The sequence below is a fragment of the Stylophora pistillata genome, chromosome 4, assembly GCF_964205215.1.
Source record: "Stylophora pistillata chromosome 4, jaStyPist1.2, whole genome shotgun sequence".
In the NCBI taxonomy this organism is placed as follows: Eukaryota; Metazoa; Cnidaria; class Anthozoa; order Scleractinia; family Pocilloporidae; genus Stylophora; species Stylophora pistillata.
Genome location: NC_142522.1, coordinates 38464359 through 38489556, shown reverse-complemented (window position 1 = coordinate 38489556; position 25198 = coordinate 38464359). Strand labels below are relative to the sequence as shown.

Genomic DNA, 25198 nt, shown 5'->3' with positions numbered 1-25198 from the left:
AGTATTATACTTACTCTACACCGCACCACTTGCTGAGGTTATACAATCACATGGTCTTGATTACCACATGTATGCTGATGATAACCAATTGTGTTTTTCTTTTAAAACGCAGGAGGTTGACTTAGCAAAGTCTAAAATTGAGGAATGTATTACATCTATTTGTAACTGGATGAATTTGAACGAGCTTAAGCTTAATCATGATAAAACCGAAATCATGCTGTTTCATTCTAAATTTCGGGCACCGCCGCTCGTTCAATCTTTGCGGGTCGGGTCTGAAAATGTTCCTTTGTCTTCCTCAGCCAGAAGTTTGGGTGTGATATTCGATGACACTATGTCGTTTAATGCTCATCTGTCCAGTGCTTGTAAGTCGTCGTTCTACCATTTGCGCAACATATCCAAAATCTGCTGCTACTATAGTTCATGCGTTTGTTACATCTAAATTGGACTATTGTAACTCACTTTTATTTGGCTTGCCTAAGTATCAGTCACAGAGGTTGCAATGTGTCCAGAATACTGCAGCCAGAGTGGTGTGCCAAGGACGTAAATACGACCATATCACACCAGTGTTACAGGAACTCCATTGGTTACCTGTCTATTATAGATCTAGATTTAAGAGAGAAATTCCAGTACAGACAGTACTCCAGATCACTTAGATCTGTTTCAAATTTGTTATTGAAAGAACCTAGGTCATATATAAAAACTTATGGGGATAGAGCATTTTTGAACCTGGCCCCAAGACTTTGCAACAGTTTACCATATGACCTACGTAACCTTAACACTGTTGGAAACTTTAAGAATAGACTGAAAACCTATCTTTTTACTAAATATGTTGACGATTGCCCGTTATTTTAAAGTTTGCCTACAGTCTTACGCATTTTAGAATCATATTTACAATAGAATTATATCTATTACTATGTAGCTTGATATATTGTATTATTGTATTTACTTTTAGCTTAGTATATTGTATCTTATATAAACATTTTAAAGCGCCTTGAGCACAGGATATGTGCGCTATATAAATAAAATTTATTATTAGTATTATTAATATATTGTCAAGCTGGGACACATCTTGGGTTTAGGTGTTCGTTATAGGGCCCCCTTTAATTAATCGTTTTCGCAGACCAAACTCTAAGTAATCAGCTTATCAGAACAGGGGAAAGTTAAGGAGAAACGAGTGTCTCCTTATGGAAAACAAAAGCTAACATGCACTGAAAAGGAGACATGGCACGGTGATGAAGCTAAATTTTGTGTTTTATTTTCTTCTTTTTCAATGCTTAACGAAAAATCAATGCAATCATGAATTAAATTAGAGTTTTCCTTGATAATCATGACGTGCAGAATTTGCGGATCTTCATTAAAAAATAGCTTGCCGCTTGAAAATTGCATTGTCAACACCAACAAGGCTTGGTGGGCAGAAAATACTTGTAAATGATCTCATTGTGACCGAACTTGCCATAGTTTAATATAAACACGGTATGACCAGTATTCTGCCTAGAACACCTCCATAGAACAAAACCGGCTCTCTAAAACGGGTACAGCTCATGTAGTCCCTGATGGTATCTTAGAGTACAAAAGTGAAAAGTGTTTTCCTCTGCATCCAAGAGATGTGCGGGGATTTCCTGCTGGTCACAGTGATATACTAGCTGCTTAGACAAGCTTGAAATATGACCTAAGGGGAATGCTATGATCATCACCAATGATGATCAAGACAACTGCCTGATTTTCAAATGTGCTTTATTCTTAAAGATAACCTTTGTTGAGTTGGGTTAAGACTCTTTCAGACGAAGAATCTGCAAATAACCACCCCTGTGTCATGAATATTGCTCACGACTTCTGCTGCTTCACCTAACTGTTCTTCAAAAAAACTACATGAATTTTAACACATCACACGATATACATGCAAAGCTATTTCAGGAAGAGCAGAAATCTTAAGTCTATTGGTTTGAGTTGAGAAAAATTATTTGGATTTATAAGGCCTAAAAAGGAAGTTCATCTTTTGTACTCACATATATCGATGCACTGTGATTCTCGAACTGCTCCAGGCTCTGTCGATGAAACTCGGTAGGGACACTTGACACATTCTGTGCTCCCTTCATCTGGCTGATATGTGCCAACAGGGCATGGTCCACAAGTTCTATTTCCGATTTCGTAGTAACCAGGTGGACAGTACACTGAAACAGTAAGCTTTTAACTAAGAAGGTTTGTAGACTTAAGAGTCATGAAATTTTTCCTAAAGGGTTAAGTAAGTAACAAATTGCACTTACATATTACACTATCGAGAGGTTCTTAGATGCAAAAGACGTGATATATAAGCTATAAACAAAAAAAGGAAGCCTACTGCCCGCTGAAGTACCATTTTTCTATAAAGTAGAGAAACTAAGGTCGGTTAAATTCCTTGTGTAACGTGTTACCAAAACTAAGGAAAAAGCATTTATTTGCGATTTAGAGTTAAATTGAGAGATAAATGTTGCTACCCACTAACATGGAATATGAGCCTTACCGCATAGGTAGCCTTCTTCATGAAGTCTTGTACCGTTTGGACATTTTTGAGAAGGAAACCCCATAACAAGGCTATCCTTGTCGCCAGTTATTGTCAAGTTCCCCCAGCGAAGCTTCACTTTTTCGTCAGCTAGGGAAGAATAAAGCTTTTTTAAACTGTTTCCTATGCGTCGTCTAGAGAGCGAAAATTCATTCAGCGCTTCGAGCTTCTTTCCTTCCGGCGTGATGGGATCTTCACCGTAAAGGACGAACGAGATCGTAGCATTCGGAAAGGGCTTAAAATACTCATCATGTATTTTTTCCATTGGCCAGCTCAAGTGCTTCAAGATTTTCCGAAGAATATGTTGGTGAACCATAATATCATTCCTCTGAAACTTCTCTATTTCACTGCTATCGCAAGAATGCGAACTACTGTCTTCTGAAGAAGGTTTAGAAATGCATTGCTTCAACTTGAAAATGACAGCAATCCTAGGAACGCCTGGAATGAATCTTAAAACGTCCAGTCTTGCAATTCTACTTTGAACAGCACCATGCAAATTTGAAACGTTGCAAAAGTAAAAACCAGCATTTTCAGCAGTCAGATTTCCCATTTCGAGAACTGGACCTGTCACGTTGAGCCGAACAGTATTCTGGGTCAACCCTTTAATAGGAATAAAGAACCACTCTGTTAACGGCCGAGGAACACCGTTGCTGTTGCATACCATCCACGCTTTTTTATCTCCAACAAGTTTCTGTTTATCAGATGGGTGTTCGACAATTTGTGGTCTTTGATGCACAACCAGGATGGTAGCATTAGATACTGTTCCTCCCCTCGTATTGGAAGCGCGACATTTGTAGGCTCCTTCACTATGTTCGGTGACATTTTTTAGCTCAAGTATGGTGTCATTCTCCCCTTCTAATGGCTTTCCGTTCTTCATCCACATGTACTCAACTCCCAGAGTGCTTTCAGTAGCCTCACACAGTAGATCAATGTCTTCACCAAGAAGCGAGACAACTTTCACGGGAGAACTCTTTTTAATTGTGGGTTTCTGACCGCAAAGTATCATCTCATCTTTGCTTCTGTCAATAAAAAACCTCGCTTGTGATAGCTTTCCTTCCAGCACTGACATCGTAGTGTTCTTCCTAAGGATACTGCCGATGATCTTGTTCAATGACTGGAGCGCTTCTTTGATTTCAAGTGCTCTGGGGTGATTTTCCATTTCATACTTTTCGTCTAGGCTATCAAAGAAGAAATCAGCACAATCAAGAATTCCTGAACATTGTGTTAAGTTCTTCCTCTGGGTTACGACATCCAAAAATCCACGTGTATCTTGTAAAATGTCACTCCAAGATGATATTCCAGAGCTGTTCAGCTGTGCATCCTTAAGGGACAATATTATATCACTGTAAGATAAGTTTCTATCGTGATTATTTTCGCCAGAGAACTCCTCTATGCCTCTGATGCCCGAAAACAAAGCTTTTTCAACTTCCTTCTTACTTTTAATTGAAAACTCCATGGATTTAACGATGTCAGAGAATAAAATGTGGGCTTCTTTGGAAAGATGACATTCGTATCTTTTAATTGAGAAGCCGCTGTAATTACTTTGAGAGTTCATGGGTTCCCCTTTTAATGACCTTCTTCTCCTTAAGTTGGATGCTCCAAAGAGTTCCTCAACAATTTTTTTCGATGCCAAAGCCAGAGAGTTTTCTTCATTATTGAAGTCCATAGGAAACTGAACTGCTTTGTGTGAGCCTTGGAATGTCCGGACGTAGACTGTCAGAGGAAATCGCGTTTTTGACGATGACGAGGTCATGGCCACGGAAAATGTAAGACTTTCTACGTAAACCAGAGGTTTTCCTGCAAGTTTCTCCATGTTTTTGCTAAGTTTTATTCCCATTTCTTCTCTCTGTTTCACAATGTTGAGATTAATTGCTTTTCGAGCATACTTACGCTGCTGAAGTCGTGCATGAGCGAGCTCTAACTGCCTTACAGCAATGTCATACTTTAATTCTGCCTTGATTAATTCTGATTGAGCATGCGTGGAATGTTTTCCTTTCCTTAGCATGTCTTGAAATTCTGCGAACATGGTGCCATTGTTGAAATCAATTTCAGCGGCTAAGTGTTCCATATTACGGGAACAATTTGTGTTGTGTGAAACGCACGTTGGGTCTAGTATTTTTATGTTTCCAGTTCTGGAACATTCATATGGAGTATATTCAGAAATATCAGTTTCCGTTTTATCTGCATCGCAAAGGAACCTATCGATTATTTTTGGCTTGCTCTCACGTGAGTTCTTTGTTACGGTGTAAGAAACTGGAACCACAGGGCCACGTTTTTTCACTTGGTAATCATCGCAGCCCGCGAAAAAGTCAGCCACCATTCCAGCAACTTTAAAAACAGAACCAGCGAGCGTAATGATACCGCCGACTTTGGGTGAGATAATTGAGGTTACTCCTCCAATAACTTCCATCCCTGCTCCTATTCCTGTTAGATATTTACCTGTTTTTCCACAGTCACCTTGCTGTTCGACGATGAAAGTTTGGACCTTTTTGGTTTCCACTACCACCTTTGGAACAATAACGTCTTCTTCCACAGTTTCCTTTACTTTCCGGCAAACTGGGACGGTATAATTCACCAAAAGTGGTCTGTGACAAACCGCTGGTATTTTAGTGGGAGAGTTGATAAAATTGCATGATAAAAATTGGCACATTTTCCTGTTCTTTACTTTCAAAAACTGATGCATGGAAGATTTGAGCTCGACTGAAGCTTTCCCATATTTAGCACTTAATCTTTGGAATTTTGAGAGCTTCTGTTGCTTTTCTAATAACGCTTTATCTAAAATGGACTTTTTCTTCTTAAACAATTCCTTTGAGGTCTGTAGCTTTTCTTCAGCGCTGAATATCGCTTTTTCACACCTTTCTACTTTTTTGGAAGCTCTTTCTGCTAAGTAATGGGCGAGGGTCGTCACCTGACTTTGGAGAAGTTTCGAAAGTTGGGAGGAATTGTTCATTCGTCCGTTTACTGTGAAGATTAAGGAGCTCCATTCTGTCGCATGACCAACCATTGCTACCACATTCATGTTCGCCAGATATCTATCAAATATCTTCCCTTGCATTTCATACGACAGCTGATTCTTATCTAATGAAACTTTCACATGTTGATTAATGGAAAAGAGATTACTTCTTCCCACGAAATGAGTTGAGACTGCGCTAGAGTCTCTAGGAAAGATGAATTCGACAACATGTCCCACAGGAAGTGTCAAAATGTTCCCTTTGCTTAATGCCATTTGCTTTAAAGGTTTTCCATTGCCCCGGAACATTGACGCGCGCGATTTATTAGAAACACAGCTGTTCTCTGAAAGGTATTCAATTGTTGTGCTAAAATCCTTGAAGCACAGTTTTCCCAAGCAAAAATCTCCTCTGAAATAGAAACTTATTCCATGGAAAGTTTTGTTGACGGGTTTTCCGCTAAGATCTGGTCGTAATCCTTTTGGAAATTTGGCATGCATGCCACCAATTCTGTATATAAGCTTTGCAAAAGTTCCTTTGTCGCTTAAAAAAGGGTACTGGTCTTTTACAGCATTTGCGATGCCTATACAGTATTTGAGCTTATTCTCTATACGGTTAAGAAGAGTTAGAGCCCTTATGATTTTTATCCTGTCTTCACTAAGCATCTCTTGTAGGTCTCTTATAGAGGTGTTTAGTTTAAGAATCGTGTCAAAGGATTTCTTAAAAATGGTTTTACCATCTGGTGTAATCTCTCTGGCTTTGACGAAGGCAATTTGCAAATCCGGCAGTAGTGAAATAATGTCGTTAAGAAACTGTTTGATTTCATCGATGTTATCAATTTTCCTTAACATTCCTCCGCTTAGTGACATAAGCACTGCTAAACGAACTGGTTCAGTCTCTCTTGGCCTAACGTAAGTTCCAAGTGGGCTTTCATCGAAAAGTTTGCTGGCGGACTTCTCCAACGTTAAGTAGATCCCACGGATATTCTTGTTGCAGTCGGCCTTTCCTATTAAGGTGAAAAAAAAAACATAGACTATTGCGTAAATTGTCGCTGATCGATATATGAAACACGTGGTAATGTAGAGAGCCGCTAGAGCTTCTTGAGTCGCATCCAAACTTCTGAAGTGCTTCATGTTTCGATATGTGCATGGTAAATGTTGGAACTATTCTGCTTTAACATCATCAGAGTGTTGGTGTGAGTGTCTCATGAAAGTCCCTATACTACGCCTCCGAGTGTAAACTCACATTAACTCCGTGTCCAAAGAGAAAGACAAGAACGCTCACTTACACGAGTTTGTAACTTCCTATAGTGTAAAGAAAATTATATAACGAGCCACTACTCGTTCAGCAAAATTCGATTCAAATTTAAAGAATACAACCCTTCGTTCGGCTTTTGACGTGGTTGAATAAATCTAAAATGCCTTTTCGCATCAACTCTTGTAACGCACACTAAAATAAACCGATAAATGTCATCAAAGGTGTTTGTTGCGGCCTTTTGTGGATAATGAGATTGCACAGTACTTATAATCATTTGCCGGTAGTGAGGCATAACGTGGTTGACTCACAAATCGAAGATTACGAAGGTTTTCCCTTTCTTGCAATACTGGAACCTTCCAGAAAGGCGCTGAGAAATAAAGGCTTATTTCTAAGTTACATCACTCTTTCCAATAAGACATATTTTTAAAGGATCAACTACTGCTCTCGATTGCTCATCATATCTTCAGTTACCTTAAAAACACCAAAGTAAAAAGAGGCTGTTCACTTTCTTTTTCGAGAACGTTACCTTAACGTGGATGGATATCACAATGGTTCTTAGTAGAACGCACCTTAGCCTGATTATTAATGAAAAAATCATTGCCTTGCAGAACTTAAAAAGGATTTCCACTAAAACCGCCCGAAACATTACTGATGACATTCCTTACCTCCTAAGACAGCTTTTGCGATGGCTTTGGTTGAAGTTAGTTTCAAGGTAAAGTTATTTTTGAGTGCTGTTCCAGTAACGTTCAGTAACGCTTCTCCTCGTAACTGGATATCCATTCGTTGGGACATAACAGTGGTAAAAAGCTGTCAAGGTATAGACAAAATTTCGGATCACTTTACTGTTGCAAGATCAGCTCTTCAATAAGTGTGGCTGGGAAAGATTGACATAAATTAACAGAAGAATAGTTTTTTGACGATAAAAACTTGCGATAAAATATATCTAAAACAATAAAGTCCACGTTTCCACGTTCTCATAGCGCCATTATTAAGTCAAGAAGAACTTGTAAGGGGTTTAAATACTTAAATAACAATAGGTACTGAAAACAAACACTTAAACAATTAATAGCCAAAAAACTAAAGAAAAACCTTAGTACTAATGGAGTCCACTTGCTCGTTCAACCTAGGGCGTTATGTGAACGTCGAAACCTCGTCGATTAGCATTTAGCCTTTTTAAATTGTATTTTATAGTTTTAGACATATTTCATCGCCATTATTTATTGTTGAATGTTTTTCTAAATTACCCCTTAATAGTTTTTTTTTAATTTAAAAGTAAAACAAAGATACTGCATGTATTCTATCAGTTGTTAAAAATTCAAACCGCACAATTCACCTACTCTCTAATACATTTGCAAAACAACCATCCCTAATTTCACACTTACGCTGTCAAAATCTTCAGATCTAATGATAGCATCTCCATTCATCCTAAACGAGAGGAAAATCAGTTTAGACATCTCCATTTTCCAGTCAAGACTTCCTTTCAGCCACATATTGTAGCAGAAAGGAGACAATGCTTGAAGTTCTTTACCATTCCAAATGATTCCCTTTGCAAAATGAGAAGTTTCCTTGTTTTTATAGAGGCCGATCGAATCAACATGAAGACTGAGACCGCTGTTTTGCATGTCTCGAAAAAATGTGAAGGAACTCATGATAAGATCAGCCTGTTCTTTGGGAAATTTGACAAATAAACCAGGCTTACAGATGTTTATTGCAAAGCAAGTCGATCCATCAGCTAACAAAGCAACCTCGTTTTGTGCCACACGCATTTTGTAATTCACAGTAGGATGGTAATAGGCAAGACTTGATGCTTGACTTGAGGGAAATAACATACAGTGATCCAGATCAGGCGCCAGATTAGCAGCAATGTTATGAATGTCGAAAATATTGTTGTTCTCAGCGACAGAGAATGAAAGCCATTGGGGTGCCATCGAGGAAAGAGTCACCATAAACGAAGACACAAAGGCATCATTTTGAATGAACTCAAGTAGACTGTTGGTGTCTGTAAGTCTTGCCTGGCATGTGCCATTTCGTGGGAGCAAAAGTGCAAAGTCTTTGAACGAGGAAGTCATAGCCTCACCAGCCTTAATCATCTTATCCCGCGAAACATAATCTCCCATATTTAAGCCGATCAGGGAAAGAGGAATGTTTTGGTTGTTGGGAGAGATGATATGTACAATGCCACTGGTAGAGGAAGAATCCTTTGACCACTGCGCGGTAGATAATAGGCGAACTTCGCATGAAAGTTTTATACGATATCCTTCGCAGCCTATGGGTAGCTCTCCCTTGGAAAGAAATAGCTGTCTACGTAAACTGTTGTTGGAGAACTTTTCTGGTGCAGTGAAAAACACGCTTGACATAGGAGTTTCAAATTCGTTCTTACTTTCTCCTTCCAGATCATAGGTGATTGCGCGGATTCCTGGTTTTTTCACGACCACTGTAAACTCGTTCATAACACTAGAAGGATCGAAAACCATCGATTGGGGCTCAAATGCAACTTCTTTTTCAGAAGACAAGACTACCTTTAGGCGTCTCAATGGTCTTGCCAGGAGGAAAAGCCTTCCGGATTTAATTTTTGTGCGTAGCTTTGGAAAAATCGGTGTTATAGTGTATCCAATTTCACAGTGATCACCCTTGTAGCCGGTGCCATCGCAGTTGCAGGTATAGTCCTTTTCGTTCAGTGCAGAACACTTTCCTCCATGTCTGCATGGATTTGGCTGGCAAGTCTTTATCTCTTTCATAACGTACGAAGAAAAGGTTCAGTCATCGATAAGAAACAAAAGAATGCATAATTGATCGTATTTTCGTTTCACTGCTTCGATTTTGTTCGATTGACTGAGGAGTCTTTTTCAAGTTCGTGGTAGACAGAGTAATCACCTTTTTATTAAATACAATTAGCCCGTGCTATGAATTTCTGGCCCACTTTTTCCAAAATTTCGAGGTGTGTTTTTTCTTCCACTGCCGCCTCGGGGAATTTTTTTGAACATGATTAACTGATCAAGAGTAATCAGTTAATATCATAACCCTTGATATTCCCCTCGTAGACTTTAAAGTAGAGACGTCGCTATCGACAATATACGTATAAAAGGGTGTCCAATTCATTTCTCGAGCTGACCGTAGTTACTTTCTATCCTTCGCTGTAATGTCATCCAGTGAAAAACATACCTTTACAAATGAACTCCCCAACTCTCCAGGAAACACCGACACCCTTGGAATTCAGGCTACAAATTGCTTGTCTCTCCCCAACCATGAAAAATCCGCGGCGGCATCCAAAATAGCAAATCGAACCGTAGGAGGTAAAACAGGGAACTAAAACGGTTTGACCCTCGAGGGTTGTCAACTTTTCGCAATGTTTCACTAGACGAGAGAAAAAGACAATGGTGAGTAATGTTCTCGGACCCGATTGGTTGATTTGAGAACAAACAATTTGAATATATCATCAAAGTTGAAATGGTAAATCGGCCACCGTTACGATTATAAAAGCTGACGTTTCGAGCGTTAGCCCTTTCGCGCCGACGAAGGGCTAACGATCGAAACGTCAGCTTTTATCATCGTAACGGTGGCCAATTTACCATCTCAACTTTGTTGATATATTCAAATTATTTCGTTACCCCCACTGACGCAGCCCCAAACAGTTTCTTTAGAAACCATCAGCCTTTATTGATTTGAGAACAGTGCGGAATATCCGGCAGCTTGTTAGACTCGCAAATTAGGCTGTTTACTTATTATTTCACTGCAAATCCTGTACTTTGCATTGAAAAAAAAAAACACATAATCAAGCGAAAAAGCGGGCGCTTTCCGAGAATAGGAGATAGAGAATAGTACATGGGCATGCGTAAATATTGAACTTCTCTTCGAGTGGTCAACTACTACGTATACTCGATATCTAATTGAACATGAGAAGAGATATTCCAGATCTTCATGTAACCATGTATTACTTTGATTTTATCAACTGAGTTGATACTGTAAATTGGCCACCGTAAAGAGTTTCAAAGCTGACTTTTCGAGCGTTAGCCCTACTTCAAAGCGAATGATGAAGGCCTAATGCTCGTAACGTCTGTATTGAAACTCTTAAAGATGTCCAATTTACATTTTCAACTCAGTTGATGAAACCAAAATTACCTTGTTATACTCCCCAATCGACGCAGCACCACAGTTTCTTTAGAAACTTACCCCCTTTATTAATTTATTATTTTGTTTACTTTTATTGACACAATAGACCCCTGATAAGAAAAGTAGACTTTATCAATGAATGAAAAAAGTAGGATCCATGCCTGAAAAAAAGTGGTACAATGCGTTTCTCGATAAGGCTCAAGAATAAATGAATGCGTTGAATCATCCCAAAAAAAAAAAAAATTATTGGCGTATTTGTCATCAATCCTTAGTCATTGACTTCTTTCTTACAGACAGAAGAAATTTTTCAGGTAAAAGGCCAAACTCTGCTTATAGCAAATCTTCCAGTTGTCGATTTTCGTTCTCAGCTGTGAGAAATTCCATTACCAAAGCCACTGAATACATAACTTACGGATCTGCTTTTCGTATTTTGGTTTCCTTCCCCCTTCTAAGAAGTTTTGAATGTCACTGTCTGATAACAGCCGACTTATAAGAAGTTTTAACACGGCAGTACACTTTAATTCTTAAAGGAATGCATGAGGCTAACCGAAAAACATGCCTTATTGACAAAACGCTGTTTTCCTAGATTTTTTCATCCCTATAGACCATGCTTGCCACAGTGGAGTTGCATGTTGTAATTGGTTGGATGGTAGAAAGGACTAGATTAGCTTACATTATTTTCCGACGAGAATGAACAAGCCATCCGCCATAGCGGTGAAAGTATATCTTGCCACGCTCAACAATAGATCCATTGTCTAGAAAAATTTGAAACAAAACAATGGCCGAGGTTTGATACGTCAGGTAGCGTACGATAGCAATTACCTTTGCAGAAAGTTAGATTTCCACTCCATCTTGAAGAAGGAAGGCAGGTTCTGGAATGTGATCCGACCAAATCATATCCAGGATCGCAAGAAAATGAACAAGAAGCATCGGTGACAAGTCCTGAACAATTCATCGTACCATTGAGTGGTGTATCAATTTTCTCACAAGGCTGAGCTGCAAAATTATGAGAAGGTTTAGCGAATTCGAAGAGTTTGATTATTCGGAAGTAACGCTTTATACTCTTCTCTTCTTATCACTTAATAAATTTCGTTGAATACATGCAGGCATATCAACATTAAGAAACATCTTATAAAAAACGACAGTCAAAGGCTGAATTTAGCTACTGTTATAGTACAATTTTTATAGCACTGAAAAGAACCAGAGGTTGTAAAGAGATGCTAGGAGGTAGTGTTGCAGAATATTTGTCTTACACGCACAACAGAGAAACTTGCCGCATCCCACATATTTATGAGTACCCTAGTCTACAAAAGAAAGATGATTTAAGAATATATTGCCTTATTGACGTTCAAACAATAATAAAAATTATAAAAATATTTATATATTGCCTATACTTTCCAGTGCTAACAAATGATAATGTTTACAATGATAATAATGATAATACTGGCAAAAGTCGCTGATTCAAATAGTAAAATGCTTTCTTTTCAAAGAAAAAAATTTTCCTCAAGGCTTACATGATGTGCAAGTGATGTCTATTGAGATATTTCTGCGAAGAAAAGGTTTTGATTTAATTCATGCGTTCTCCCCTCCTCCCGTGTCGGTGGATGCCACTGAGAAATTAGTTGGAGATGTTTATCGACTTTTGCAGTGTCATGTCCGACAAGAACTGAAAAGATTATATCGTCAGTTCTATATGTGTTGATTCAAATGGTAAATTGCGCATAATCTTGGAATGATTGTGAGATTTTTATCGCTTTCTGCTGTCTTCCATAGTGCGACAGCAAGGACTGAAACAATAAAGTTAGCTGCTATAGACCACTTTCATAAATGGCTGCCGTATAAATATTCTTTTGTTTAAATTTAATTTAGCCCTTCTGGCCTCGCTTGAGATAATGTATTCTTTTGAATTTTGTACTGGAGAACGAGGCCAGTAGGGCTAATTTAATTTTAAACAAAAGAATATTAATCCGGCAGCCATATATGAAAGTGGTCTATGATCCAGAAATTACAAAAGAAGAGGAGTGAACTGTGTATCGAGTACGAATGTCGAACTACAAAGATACTTAAAAAAAAAAGGAATAAGTAGCACTAGGAAAAATTGGGTCAAAATTGAGTCAAGATCGTGATTCTATTTTTACACTCACTTACTCACTCACTCACTCATCTCGTCTCAACAACATATGTGGCTTCGACGATATCCCATAGGAGGCACTAGCCACTAAAACCATGGACATTTTGACATGGGTTTTTAAGTTACTTCCATATCAAATTCAACGCTTTGGGATCTAATCTTTTTCCCCTTGACACCTACGAGCTCTACAGATCGGAGGGTACAGCGGAATCACTAAAAGGTTATATAGGCGCACCAACACAAGCATGTTAAACACGGCAGTGATGTCTTTAATCGTCAGGAAATACTCTGTTGCTTGCTTTTATCTGGTATACTAGTTAGTTTTTTGCAGCACTATCGAAGCCACCCAGGATCACATTCAGCAAGGAGAGCTAATTATATGTGTAGAAAAGTTTATTTGCGTTATACAGGAATGACCCAGTTTGAAAGCCGAGGGGGTAAACATGACGAACAACGAGCTGATATAAAACCTTTTTCTCTCGTTCTACGGTTGAAGAGTCAATTGAAGGATAAACATTAACAACTGAAAACTTCTAGGAAAACCTGTCCAATCATTTAATTGATGAATACAATGGTAAGTCGGCAATGAATGAAACCAGTAACATCGTTCCTGCATACGAACCTTCGCACTTTTTGCCGTCTGATAACAATTCGTATCCTGGTCTACATGAACAAACGTAGCTGCCTTCCGAGTTAATGCACTTATGTTCGCAGGAATGGCTTCCATTCTGGCATTCGTCGATATCTAAGAACGAGAGAAAGAAAATTGAAACACTTCTTATTGACTTGAGATATCACTTAGTTAATGAGAATTCTGCAAAAGTTGTGTTAAGATAAAAAATATCTAGTTGCGATAAATGCAATGGTCCATAAAATTAATTTAAGATCCTATTAAACTACTTGTTATGTCAGCAACAGGGAAGCATGGTAACGTGTACTATACAGAGGTAGTTATGATAAATATTAAAATTTTCTTCTCCGCATTCAAGAGGTCATCATCATATTGCACTGAGGGAACAATAGGGCCTAGTCATGCAATCCTCCTCATGGATTGCAAATTTTTTGCTCCAGTGTCTTTTCTCCTTTATTCATATTCGTAAAATTATTATTTTGAGTTTATTATTTGATTTTTCCTTTAGTTTGCTAACGTCGTACTTGTTCTTCAAAATTCTTAAAAAATGCCAAAATTGCTTCCCCACAACTATGATTTAGTCGTGAAGAAAAGATATTTAGCTGAGGCCTTTAAACTGCTAAAAACCTTTCCTGACCCCCAGAAGCAGTTAGTACATTTATTCCATCCATTTTGAAATCACTTGTGATACTTGAAATCTGATTGACTCTCGCCGGAGCGATTTATTCACAAATCGCATCATTTCGTGCACTAAATCGCATCTTTTTTCCAGCTAGTGATTCAGCACTACTATAAAACAACAACCAGCCAAATTTAAGGCTTGTGAGAAAACTTTTTTAACGAACTCACAAACTAGCTCGATATCTCATTCATTTTTACAAACAAAAAAAGTTTAAGCTTAAATTGAGCGACTGAATTTGCGATTTCAAAATGAATGCCTGTAACAAAGTGGCAATTGAACTTCGTGTCGAGCAATTTTATTCTGAAATCGAACAGTGATTTCAAAATCAAAGGAGCGCGCAGCGTGAGTTCGATTTGAATCACAAGTACGATTGCAGACCAAAGAACTGCTCTCCATCTAGTTCCTATACCAGTTTAAATTCCTTCTAATCAGTCCGAGCCAGAATGACCCGTTCTCAAAACGGATCTTCCCCCAAAGTAGCGAAGAAGCGCATTTTGTATCGGTTTTCATCTGCTCAACAATGCCCCACAGACACCCCCTACCTTTACACTGTCTCTTGTCGTACATCAGCGCATGTCCGCTTTTACAGGAACACTGAAAGCTTCCCTCTAAGTTCGTGCAGATGTGATGACAACCAGCGAGAGTGGCTATTTCGTTACTTTCAGTGATTTTACTAGAAATACACTCATCGATATCTAAGAGAAATAATTTCATTTGTCTTATCATACGTTACGACCGTCTCAAAGTGATGATTGAAAACAACGAGGTAACAAATTCATTTAGCAGCAACCCTTCGAAAGGAACAGCCCTCTAAGATTGCAAATCAAAGTGTTTAACTCCCCTTTCATTTAGTGGCGTTCAATAAGAAATAGTTGACGAGCTTTCCCGCGCACTCTATACACTATGGTATATAAAATTCCGTCGCGGCAATTTCCCGAGATATGACTATATATAATCCATCAAATATTTTTGCTTGACTCGTGACCAGATACTCTTCAGCTAATCCTGGGAAATATATGGTGGTATTCCCTAAGAGATTCGCCAATTTTTAGGTCTTGCGTCCTATACGAGAACGCTTTTCTTCTACAATTTGTTTCATACGTATGATGCACGATCCTTCGCAGTAGATAGCGCTATTTATGCAATAGCGAAAATCAGGCCTGTACGGGATTCGAACCACTGACCTCTGCGATACTAGTGCAGCGCTCTACCAATTGAGCTAACAAGCCAACTGGGAGCAGGCCGTTAAGTTGATTCGTAATAAACCCGTGATGATAAATCAAATACAATGAATAAATGAAGTCCATATAATCAGGCCTGATTTTTTTCAGGTCTGATTTTCGCTATTGCATAAATAGCGCTATCTACTGCGAAGGATCGTGCATCATACGTATTTAATACCGCAGTTCAAAATATATGGACTTCATAAATTCATTGTATCTAATCTGTTTCATGTTAGGAGAGCAAAGAAGAACTAAACTTGTTCTCTAACAGTAAACAAAGAAAAAAAGCCCTGAATTTTTAAGGTACTGAGCTGTTTCTGACCATCTTGTTTCTCATGCAAAATTAAATAAAAGAAAACATATTTGAAGTATAGACATTAGCGCGAGGGAAACGATTCGCTTCGGATAGTTAACATCCACAAGATGTCTGCAATGACGTTTTCGCGCCGCAAATGAAGGATGTCGTTTTATATTTTTTTTTAATATCTCAGGGGTACGTTGATATGAAAACATACCTGTGCACGTTCTGTTATCATTCGTTAGTTGATATCCTTTATCACATGAGCACTTGTATCCACCAAAAGTATTGTGACAGATATCTTGACAGTCGTGGCCTATCTCGCATTCGTCGATGTCTTAAGGTCATGACAAGTAGGAGTTATTAGTAAAAGCTGATTGGCTGAACGAAGATATGTTATGAGCTTGTAACGTAGCTTCTAGCATAACTCGCCTCCAACAAATATGGCAAAGGTTTCTGTGAGCGAGTCGTGAAGCAATGGCACATAGGAGTTGGTTTGCCCCAGAGCTAACTACTATAGAAATAACAAAACTTATGAAAATGAGACTCCCATATCCGCCGAAAAGCCAGTTTTTATCTGCTAAATTGTTCATATGTTGGTCTAATGTTGGTCAACATTTGCAATGAGCGATAGTTGATTGTTTCACTGAGCGAAGTTAGTCCTTGTAGGAGCAAAGTCAATCAAACCCCCCATGAAGGCGTGAAGAGGTGAATGCTAGCCTTAAATCTTTTTACACGTCCACGAGGAAAAATACGGCAGGCTTCACAAATAAGCCTTGCTCAAAGCGATTGAAGCAGCTATTTTCCGCCTTTTTCGCTCTTCTTCCCTATGTATACACAATAGTTTCAGCCCATCCATGTGAAAACTCTTTAGTAAGGGCTACTTCAGATTTAGAGTGTTGTAAACTTTCAGAATATCAACTTTTAATTTTGACTGAAAAACATTTAGTTACTTAAGGAGTTTAATACTACAAATCAGTTGAAAGTCACTCGCTCACAGACTTGCTTTTTCGGGTATTTAAGGTCCGTGAATGAACACGATACCACATATTCTGCGTAATCATATCGATAAATAAAATAAATAATAAAGAACAAATTGAAGCCCCCCCTAAGGGGCTTTTCAGCCACAATGAAAACTAACTAAGTGCTTAAAAATTCCCACTGGCAGGAGGCACACAAGTGGGCTATTTATAGAGCGCAGCCAAAGAGCTGAACTAGGGGCAACCGAAAACAAATCCAGTGAGTGACAGGGTAGAGGACTTGAACCCGGGACACCAGCACCCTAGTCACTAGGCCACGCCGCCTCCTAACTATGTGGTTAATCATAATTATGAGGATAATCTGAACTTGGTTAGTAGTATTTTGTATCATTGTATTGTATTTATAGATTCGTACATTGTACGGCTGAGAGAACAATAGGACACGTAGTCCCCTGCTAGGTTCACCCACCTAAGCCAACCTCAACCCACCCATCCCACCCCAGGGGAGGACATTCATCACACAGTAATCTCGTACGTGGGAAATTAACGTTTCCTCCATTTATTGGTCCCTTTCCGAGAAGACTAGAATATCTAACCATTTCTTGGTGTTATAGAAAGGTAGCATATTATTCTCAATTATTTTAAGACCTTGAGTGTTGGTCTGGCCGGGGCTCAAACCCTCGACCTTCCGCGAAACAGTCCAGTGCTATATCAATTGAGCTAACTGCGAGTACCTGAGCAAGTTCTTCCATTGCTGTCTAAATTAAATCCATCATCACAGCTACAGCGATGGCTGCCAAACAGATTTTTACAGTTATGTTGACAGTTTCCATTGTTGCTCAAACATTCGTTGATATCTATAAGAAGACAAAACGAAAATTTGACAAGAGAACTGGAACAGGTAACAAATTAATCTTCCATAGATGAACAGTAAAGAAAACATTTAACAAACAAATGTCTTCAAACAGCCTTATACAAATGTTTCCCAGATAGTTATCGGCGCTTTTGATCGACGAGAAAATTTTTGATGGTTCTTTGTTTCTCTTAAAGTAGTTTGAGTCAAATGACATATCGTATCATGTGTGAAATATCTAGAGGATCAAAGAGCGTTCGAAATTGGTTTTGCGCATGACTAATTGAGAAGACAATGCGTGGCGTCGCCCAAATGCCATGCAGTTCAAACATTCAAAAACTCATCTGAAAATAACAATTAACTCAAAAATTAGAATACTTTTCAATGTTTGAGGAGGTGCGAGTTTTTTAGCCCAACGTTTCTCTGGCTTTACTTTTCTGGCTGTGGGTCTTTCCTTTGTCAACTCTGCCCATTATTCGATGTTCAACAGAGTGAGATGAAAAAAACATGGCTGCTATGAGATATTTTTATTAAGCTTTCTTTTGATATATAGTTGGTTAGGGTTTCTTGAGACTAGCGCGCGTACGAATTTTTTCTCGAAGGACACCCTCGAAGGTGGGAAGTGACCTTAGAGGACTGTGAGGTTTATTTGCCTTCCTCTAAAACACATTAAAGTACTTCTTCAAGAACAATAATGTTTTTATAATTTCTAAAATTACCTCTACAAGATTTACTGTTCACGAGGCGGAAACCCCTTGGACAGTTGCATCTGTGGTAGCCACGATAGTTCACGCATTGGTGACTGCAACCTCCATTGTGTGAGGCGCACTCGTTGATATCTGTAAAACACGTGAAAAAAATTTGATCATAGTTCGTAACACATAGAATCAAGCAGGAATTTGTTTTTTTGAAGCAACATAACTTTATGTACAATTGTGGTAAAAAAAAAAAAGAAAGTAGTAATTGCTTTGGGTGTATTCCTGCAAGACGGCCTTCCCAAAAGTCGACCTAGATTGGAAAGTGCCGAAAATTTGTCCGATTTGGCAGCCCGAGAACATTGTTGAGAATTATAAAATGAATCACTCATCGTGCTTGGTTAAGTTTGCTGTCTAGTAGAGTTTCCCTGTCTCATTCTAAATGAAAAAAGTTAGTTGGCTTTTGATAATGTTATTTATACTGCTCAAGGTATAAGTGAGTGGCAAGAATTGAGCCTTTCTCCAAAATACCTTTCTATCGTTTTGTCTTGATGATCTGGTACTGTAGGTTTGCTGTGATTCAATATTTATTATATCCTGATGATAATACACAATGTCAACCCTTTTATCAACTTTTTCATCATGAAATACAAGACAGAAATTTTGTTGAAACAGATAGCTGTTTTAGTAAGAAAATGGAAGAGTATACATCGTCATAGACCTACATCAGTATTGTCTACATGTAGGAATTACCCATGCCAGCATAGGGGCTAGATAGGTGCATGACTACATCTACTACTAGAACGAATGGAAAAACGCTATGGAGTAAAAGGAAATGTGCTAAAATGGTTTCGATCCTATCTCCAGGACCGAAAACAGTTTGTAATAATTGATGGAAACAAGTCAAAGACGAAAGCACTTCGGTACGGTGTTCCCCAGGGATCAGTACTGGGTCCGATTTTATACTTATTTCACACTTCACCCATTGGGGACATCATCAGACGGCACGGACTAAATTACCATCTCTACGCCGATGACATCCAGCTCTATCTCCCTTTCAAGCCCAACCCAGCCGAACAACCTAGTTCTATAGCAAAAATAGAGGCATGTGTTTCTGAGATAGACTCATGGATGGTGTGCAATAAATTGAAACTAAACAGAGAAAAGACGGAGCTATTGATCTTGAGCGCACGACACCGTCCACCCCCATTAGTAGAGTATGTTAATGTGTCTGGTGAGCGGATCGAGCCATCTCCCTCTGCAAGAAACATTGGAGTTATCTTCAATGAGCACATGTCATTAGATAAGCATGTCATCAGTACCTGCAAAGCCTGTTTCTTCCACCTTAGAAACATTAGCAAGATAAGGGACTGCCTATCTCTAGCAGATACTGAAAAGTTAGTTCATGCATTCATTACATCTAAGCTAGATAACACCAACTCGCTACTATACGGACTGCCCAAATTCCTGATAGATCGCTTAAAAAATGTCCAGAATGCCGCAGCTTGTGTCGTCACTCATACAAGAAAGTACGACCATATCAAACCTATCTTAAAGCAGCTGCACTGGCTCCCAGTTAGCCAGCGCATAGATTACAAGATACTACTTCTGACCTACAAAGCGCTCAACGGCCAGGCCCCTAGTTACATCACTGAACTGTTGAAGCCTTATGTAACGACCAGAAATCTGAGGTCCTCCTCAAAAAATTGTACTTAAAGTACTATCTGTTAAGTTAGCAAGTTATGGTCATAGGTGTTTCTCTTTTATAGCACCGACTCTATGGAACTCTCTTCCAAACAACATAAGAGTGAGCGGCTCGCTATCACATTTTAAGACCTGTATAAAGACATACCTTTTTAACAAATTTTATAATTAGACTACTCCTTACTGAGCTATTTAATTATTTAAGTAGTAGGTTAGGCCGCTAGATAGTTAGCTAGTAAATTAGTTGATTAGTTGGTGAGCTAGTTAATTGGCTAGGAAATTAGTTAATTTCAAAATAAGTTTAAAGTTTTTACTTTCATTATTACAGACTACCTTATTAGCTAGTTTCTTTTACTCATGTTTTAGAGATTTTTATGGTTTTAATAATCTTATCGATCCGATTTATAAAATTACTGTACAGCGCTATTGGATAGTGATAGAAATAGCGCTATATAAATACCGTACTATTATTATTACTATTATGACTATTTTCACTTATAGTTCACTACTAAATTTTCTCCGGTTCATATTGGTTTAAATAGATCACGTGACGCCATAGTGTTCATCCGTGGAGAGAAACTATCAGCCCTTATAGTTCACCACTAAATTTTCTCCGGTTCTTATTGGTTTAAATCGATCACGTGACGCGATAGTGTTCATCCGTGGAGAGACACTATCAGCCCATAGTGCCCGCCCGCGGAAAATACCCGGATGGATAGTGCCCGTCCGCGGAAAATACCTGGATTGATAGTACTCATCCGTGAAAAGTTGTGAATAGTTTGACGGCCGCGAAGTTAGACAGATCGAAAAAAACAGTGACTTTTCAATTTTGACAGGTATAACGTATTATTTAGCCAATGTACGGTTGCGAATTATTGACATTTGTGACAAGCTGTAGGCGCGGAAGAAAATTTAGTGGTGAACAATAAAAACAATAGAGTGTTTATGTCTCGGAACTATCGGTCTGATAATTGCCCCTTGGAAATTTGATGTTCTTAAAACTAGCGCATTTGTTTTAAGAACATCAAATTTCCGCGGGGCAATTATCAGCCGATAGTTCCTCGACAGAAGCACTCTATTGTTTAAATGGAGTTTCTATGTATATGGAAGCCATTGCCAACCTCAAAATAACAATAATTAAACTCATAGCCCATTGCAGGGTTACCTCCCCCCTGCCAACCAGTACTCATATTTACACCTGGAAAAGGTGAGGCACTTTGAGCTCACAGTATCTTGCTCGAGAATGAAATGCAATGCTCCAACACTAGACACCAAAACTGGACTAATGTCGAGTCCAGTGCACTAACTATTCAGCCACCATGCCTCCTCGTCTGATCCTTATGATTAAAGTGGGATGAATGTGGCAAATTGGGATTAGGGTGGAACCCTTATAACATTGCGTGACCAATACTGACTTAAAGTGCACCTAAAACCAAAATATTTTTTCGCTTAACGAAATAAGCGTATTTTTTGGAGTATTTCTGCGCAAAAATTTTTTTATTTGCTCAAATCTTCAATTTTCTGTGCCCAGACAAAATACGGAAAATCGGCTGCCATCTTGCCCCACGACCGAGTTTAAAGAGGAATGGCTCTAGCGGGTACTGTGACGTCAAATCGAGAACACGAAAGTCTGCATTTCACACATCATTTTCACTTGTTTGGGAAGGTTGTAGTCGATATTGTCCGAAAATATGCCGACTAAGTGTGTTGTAGAAGGATGTAGCAACGTGCGAAATTTGCAAGAGGGTATCGCGCTTCCTACATTCCTCATACAACACACCTAGTCGGCATATTCGGACAATATCGATGGCAACCTTCCCAAACAAGTGAAAATGTGTGAAATGCAGACCTTCGTGTTCTCGATTTGACGTCACATTGCCCGCTAGAGCCATTCCTCTTTAAACTCGGTCGTGGGGCAAGATGGCGGCCGATTTTCCGTATTTTAACTGGGCACAGAAAATTAAAGATTTGAGCAAATTAAAAAATTTTTGCACAGAAATACTCCAAAAAATAAGCTTATTTCGTTAAGCGAAAAACAATTTGGGTTTAGGTGCACTTTAAGGCAACTTAAGGCTACTTTAGGTGACTGCAGGCGACTTAAGGCAACTTAAGGCAACTTAAGGTCCCAGAGTAGGCCTTATGATGTTGTAATCATACCTGTGCACACCGTTCTACTCTGTAGTCTGTAACCACTTCCACAGCGACACTGATAACTTCCAGCTGTATTAATGCATCTTTTTCCACAGGAATATGACCCGCCTGCGCAAGTGCACGTGGAGTACCATCGGCATTCGTTGACATCTGTTGCACACAGAAGGACAAGTAGTTAGGTTAAGCCACAGCGTTACAATGCATATTAACATTACATTACAGTTAAGTGTGCAAAAACTTGACTCTTACCAATGCATCTTTGGCTATTTTTTGGGTCTTTTTGGTACCCTCTGTAGCAAGAGCAGGTATTTGATGAACCTCTTCTGTTGTTACATATCTGCTGACAACCTCCATTCTTTGAAGAACATTCGTTCACATCTGTCGAAAGTAGACGGACACCGTGGTTTATCGCTGACTGACAAAATTCAGCTCAATCAGTGGGGAATGTGTTGTGTTAATTAGTGAATAAATATACTTATCCAGACTATTTTCATAATTTCTAACTTGTTACACAGAAAAGTGGATGACTTCCGTCTCATGAATTTGTTTGTTTGTTTGTCTGTTCATTTGTTTTTTCCCCTTACCGGTGCTACAGGTAGATCCTGTCCAATAAGAAGTACAGCGGCATGAGTTCGGATAATAGCAAGTTCCTCTGTTGTTGCAGCCATAGTCGCAAATGGCTGTTGAAACAAAGAAAGCTTAATATACACCTAATTGCAATAAGGTTGTCATAGAAAAAAGCAAAAGGCCAGATAGAAATTAATTAGCATTTAATTATCATTGCTTGCAACAGTCACAACACACACGCTTCAGTTTCTTGGTGTCATTCTAATCGCGGAATTACAGAATTGTGTCTTGTTATTGTGAATGACTTCTTAAATAATTGTTAAATTATTAAAATACACAAATGTAAATCACATGGCTAATTAATTAATTCCTATTTGGCTTATTGCTTTTGTTTTCTTCTATGACAACCTTATTGCAATTAGCTGTATGTCATCTGCATTTATGTGGATACCCGACCGTCAGCTTTCTTCTTCTACATGTCTACTTGCCTATTAACCACAAAGTACCTAAAAAATGATCATGCACTAAACAATTGGATATTTTCAGTTCTTCTCATGGTTACCGGTCGTTTCGCACTCAGTCAAATCACACCACCTAAGTCGTTCCGCGCTCAGTAAGTAGAGTCGTTTCGTACACAGCTCTGTTTCATTTTCTTCGCATATTTGATACTCGCTAACTATTAACTTGTCGTACACAAAAACTGACATATGTTCAGACGCTCGTGAGTGAGGTATTTGGAATAAATGTGTACTGGGAGAGGTAGGAATTGGGTAAGAATCTATGAACTTGATATTTGGGTACGAAACGACTGGGTACGCAACGACTGGTTACGAAACGACTGGGTACGAAACGACCGGATACTACCTATAATTCTCTTGAAATCGCGAATCGTCTTAAGATAACTGCATAAGAATATGGACTGTGTAGGAGATCAGAATCTACATAGCCCCTCTTACATCTAACCTTTTGAGCAGTCACTTCCGGTTTTTCTCCATCCACTGCAGCATTTTAAGTATGTGTCTGTTTTCCAACGGTAGATCGTCTTCCACCTGTAGCCAGTTACAGATCTGAAAGACATAAAGCACTCTTAAATATCGAAGGTTTGACGCTGTAAATGGATTTTCTTTCCCATGTTGTAGACGAGATAATCGCTCATCGTAAGTTACTCTCAACATTTCCGCGGTTTCCCTGACATTTTTGCTGGTACTCATTTGTATTCCTGGACGAAAAAGAGGCACTGTAGTGGGAAGGTGCCTAGCTTAAGTCCGAAGGCAGTAGAACGTTGCTCCTTGTCAGTGCTTGAGCCTGGTTAGTGCCCCAACTATTGTGCAAATACAGGACAAATCTCACCACCGATCTTAACTGATTTTAAATGAAAATGAACGTCCGAGAAAAGTGAAAAAAAGAGCAGTCACTGATAGAAACTAGCTCAGCGAAAAAGAAGAAATGTATATGAGGCCCCCTTCTCGAAAATGTCATTGTTTTCAAGGTATTTCAGTAAAGAAAACCAACCTAGATCTTTTACAACGCCCCCAATTAAAAATTCCACAGCCTGTAGTATAGTGTTCATAACTGACAGTTGACACAAGGGTAGATGTTGAAACGGAGCTGTCACGACTTTCTTGGCAAACATTTGACCTGAAAAATATCAATTGTCAATTACTAGGTGAATGAGTCAGTGGCAGTTTAACCTTAGAGTTTTCTGCAACGGCTGTAGGGGAAATTAAAACGTATATTTTCCTTTTTAAAGTTTGATTTTTAACTGAAACATCCTTAGTCTCTTTCTGCCCCGTTTGCCTCGATTGCTTACGTCTGCATGAATGTTCAAACCATCTTGAAGCAGTTTTTCATGTTCTTCCTGGCTCTAAAAGCGAACTATTAGGAAGAAAAAGGAATCAGCAACGGTCAAATATGCATAAGGTCTTTATGAGAAGGAAATAGTTATATTTGTTCAGTGAGCGACTAAATAAAAACAGAAAGCTCGGAAAACACCAGTCCTGATATAATGTTGCTACAGCAGTAGCACAAGAACGGATTGATTACCTAGATATCTCCTAAATGTAGCCAGAGCTTCTAAAAGTTGTTATAGATATGCCAGAAACTGGTAACGGCCAGGTGATAAAACAAGATGCCCTGTTTGGTTCTATCTTCCAAACAATACTTTTTGTTCTACCTTTCACTGAAAAAAATTTCATAACAATATGTGCATTGCTATAATGCCCAAAAGATCCCCTTTGCACTAAAGAATGCATTTCTTCTTCTTTATGATTTGCCATATACCACATAAAAAGCAAAATTTATTTATCCCTCTTTCTATTGATGAGTTCAACTTTGGCAAGATGAAGTATCACTGAGGTCGCGCCATCGAATAGACTAGAAGGAAAGTGGGTATTCGGTGGCATGATTTTCCGAGAAACCAAGGCCTGCTT

The 25198-nt window shown here is 38.8% G+C and overlaps 2 protein-coding genes and 1 long non-coding RNA gene across 3 annotated transcripts; all 3 read right to left on the bottom strand.

Moving 5' to 3' along the window:
- Positions 1-1983: 1983 nt before the first annotated feature.
- On the bottom strand, positions 1984-4748 carry LOC148733636 (uncharacterized). The gene is made up of 2 exons (XM_088756446.1): positions 2501-4748; positions 1984-2171 (listed from the first exon to the last, which is right to left on the bottom strand). Exons 1-2 carry the CDS (start codon positions 4605-4607, stop codon positions 1990-1992), a joined length of 2289 nt encoding a protein of 762 aa, XP_088612572.1. The 5' UTR covers positions 4608-4748; the 3' UTR covers positions 1984-1989.
- On the bottom strand, positions 4658-16513 carry LOC148733635 (uncharacterized). Its single transcript, XM_088758017.1, has 10 exons — positions 16507-16513; positions 16037-16156; positions 14841-14993; positions 13608-13730; positions 11677-11850; positions 9907-10098; positions 8127-9475; positions 7410-7551; positions 4766-6493; positions 4658-4671 (listed from the first exon to the last, which is right to left on the bottom strand). The coding sequence occupies exons 1-10, from the start codon at positions 16511-16513 to the stop codon at positions 4658-4660; spliced, it is 4002 nt and encodes a 1333-aa protein (XP_088614143.1).
- A 5938-nt stretch (positions 16514-22451) lies between these two features.
- On the bottom strand, positions 22452-24885 carry LOC148733634 (uncharacterized). The gene is made up of 4 exons (XR_015999838.1): positions 24282-24885; positions 23733-23836; positions 22787-22882; positions 22452-22580 (listed from the first exon to the last, which is right to left on the bottom strand). It is a non-coding gene; the product is annotated as an uncharacterized LOC148733634 (long non-coding RNA).
- Between the last annotated feature and the right edge of the window lie 313 nt (positions 24886-25198).

Coding starts and splice junctions, on each gene's coding strand:
- LOC148733635 (XM_088758017.1), bottom strand. Junction 14,994..16,036: donor TGATAACAGAACGTGCACAG/GTATGTTTTCAT, acceptor TATTTCTCTTAG/ATATCGATGAGTGTATTTCT. Junction 10,099..11,676: donor AAATCTAACTTTCTGCAAAG/GTAATTGCTATC, acceptor TCTCTCGTCTAG/TGAAACATTGCGAAAAGTTG.
- LOC148733636 (XM_088756446.1), bottom strand. CDS start 4,607: ATGGAACACTTAGCCGCTGAAATTGATTTCAACAATGGCACCATGTTC. Junction 2,172..2,500: donor TGAAGAAGGCTACCTATGCG/GTAAGGCTCATA, acceptor TTACTGTTTCAG/TGTACTGTCCACCTGGTTAC.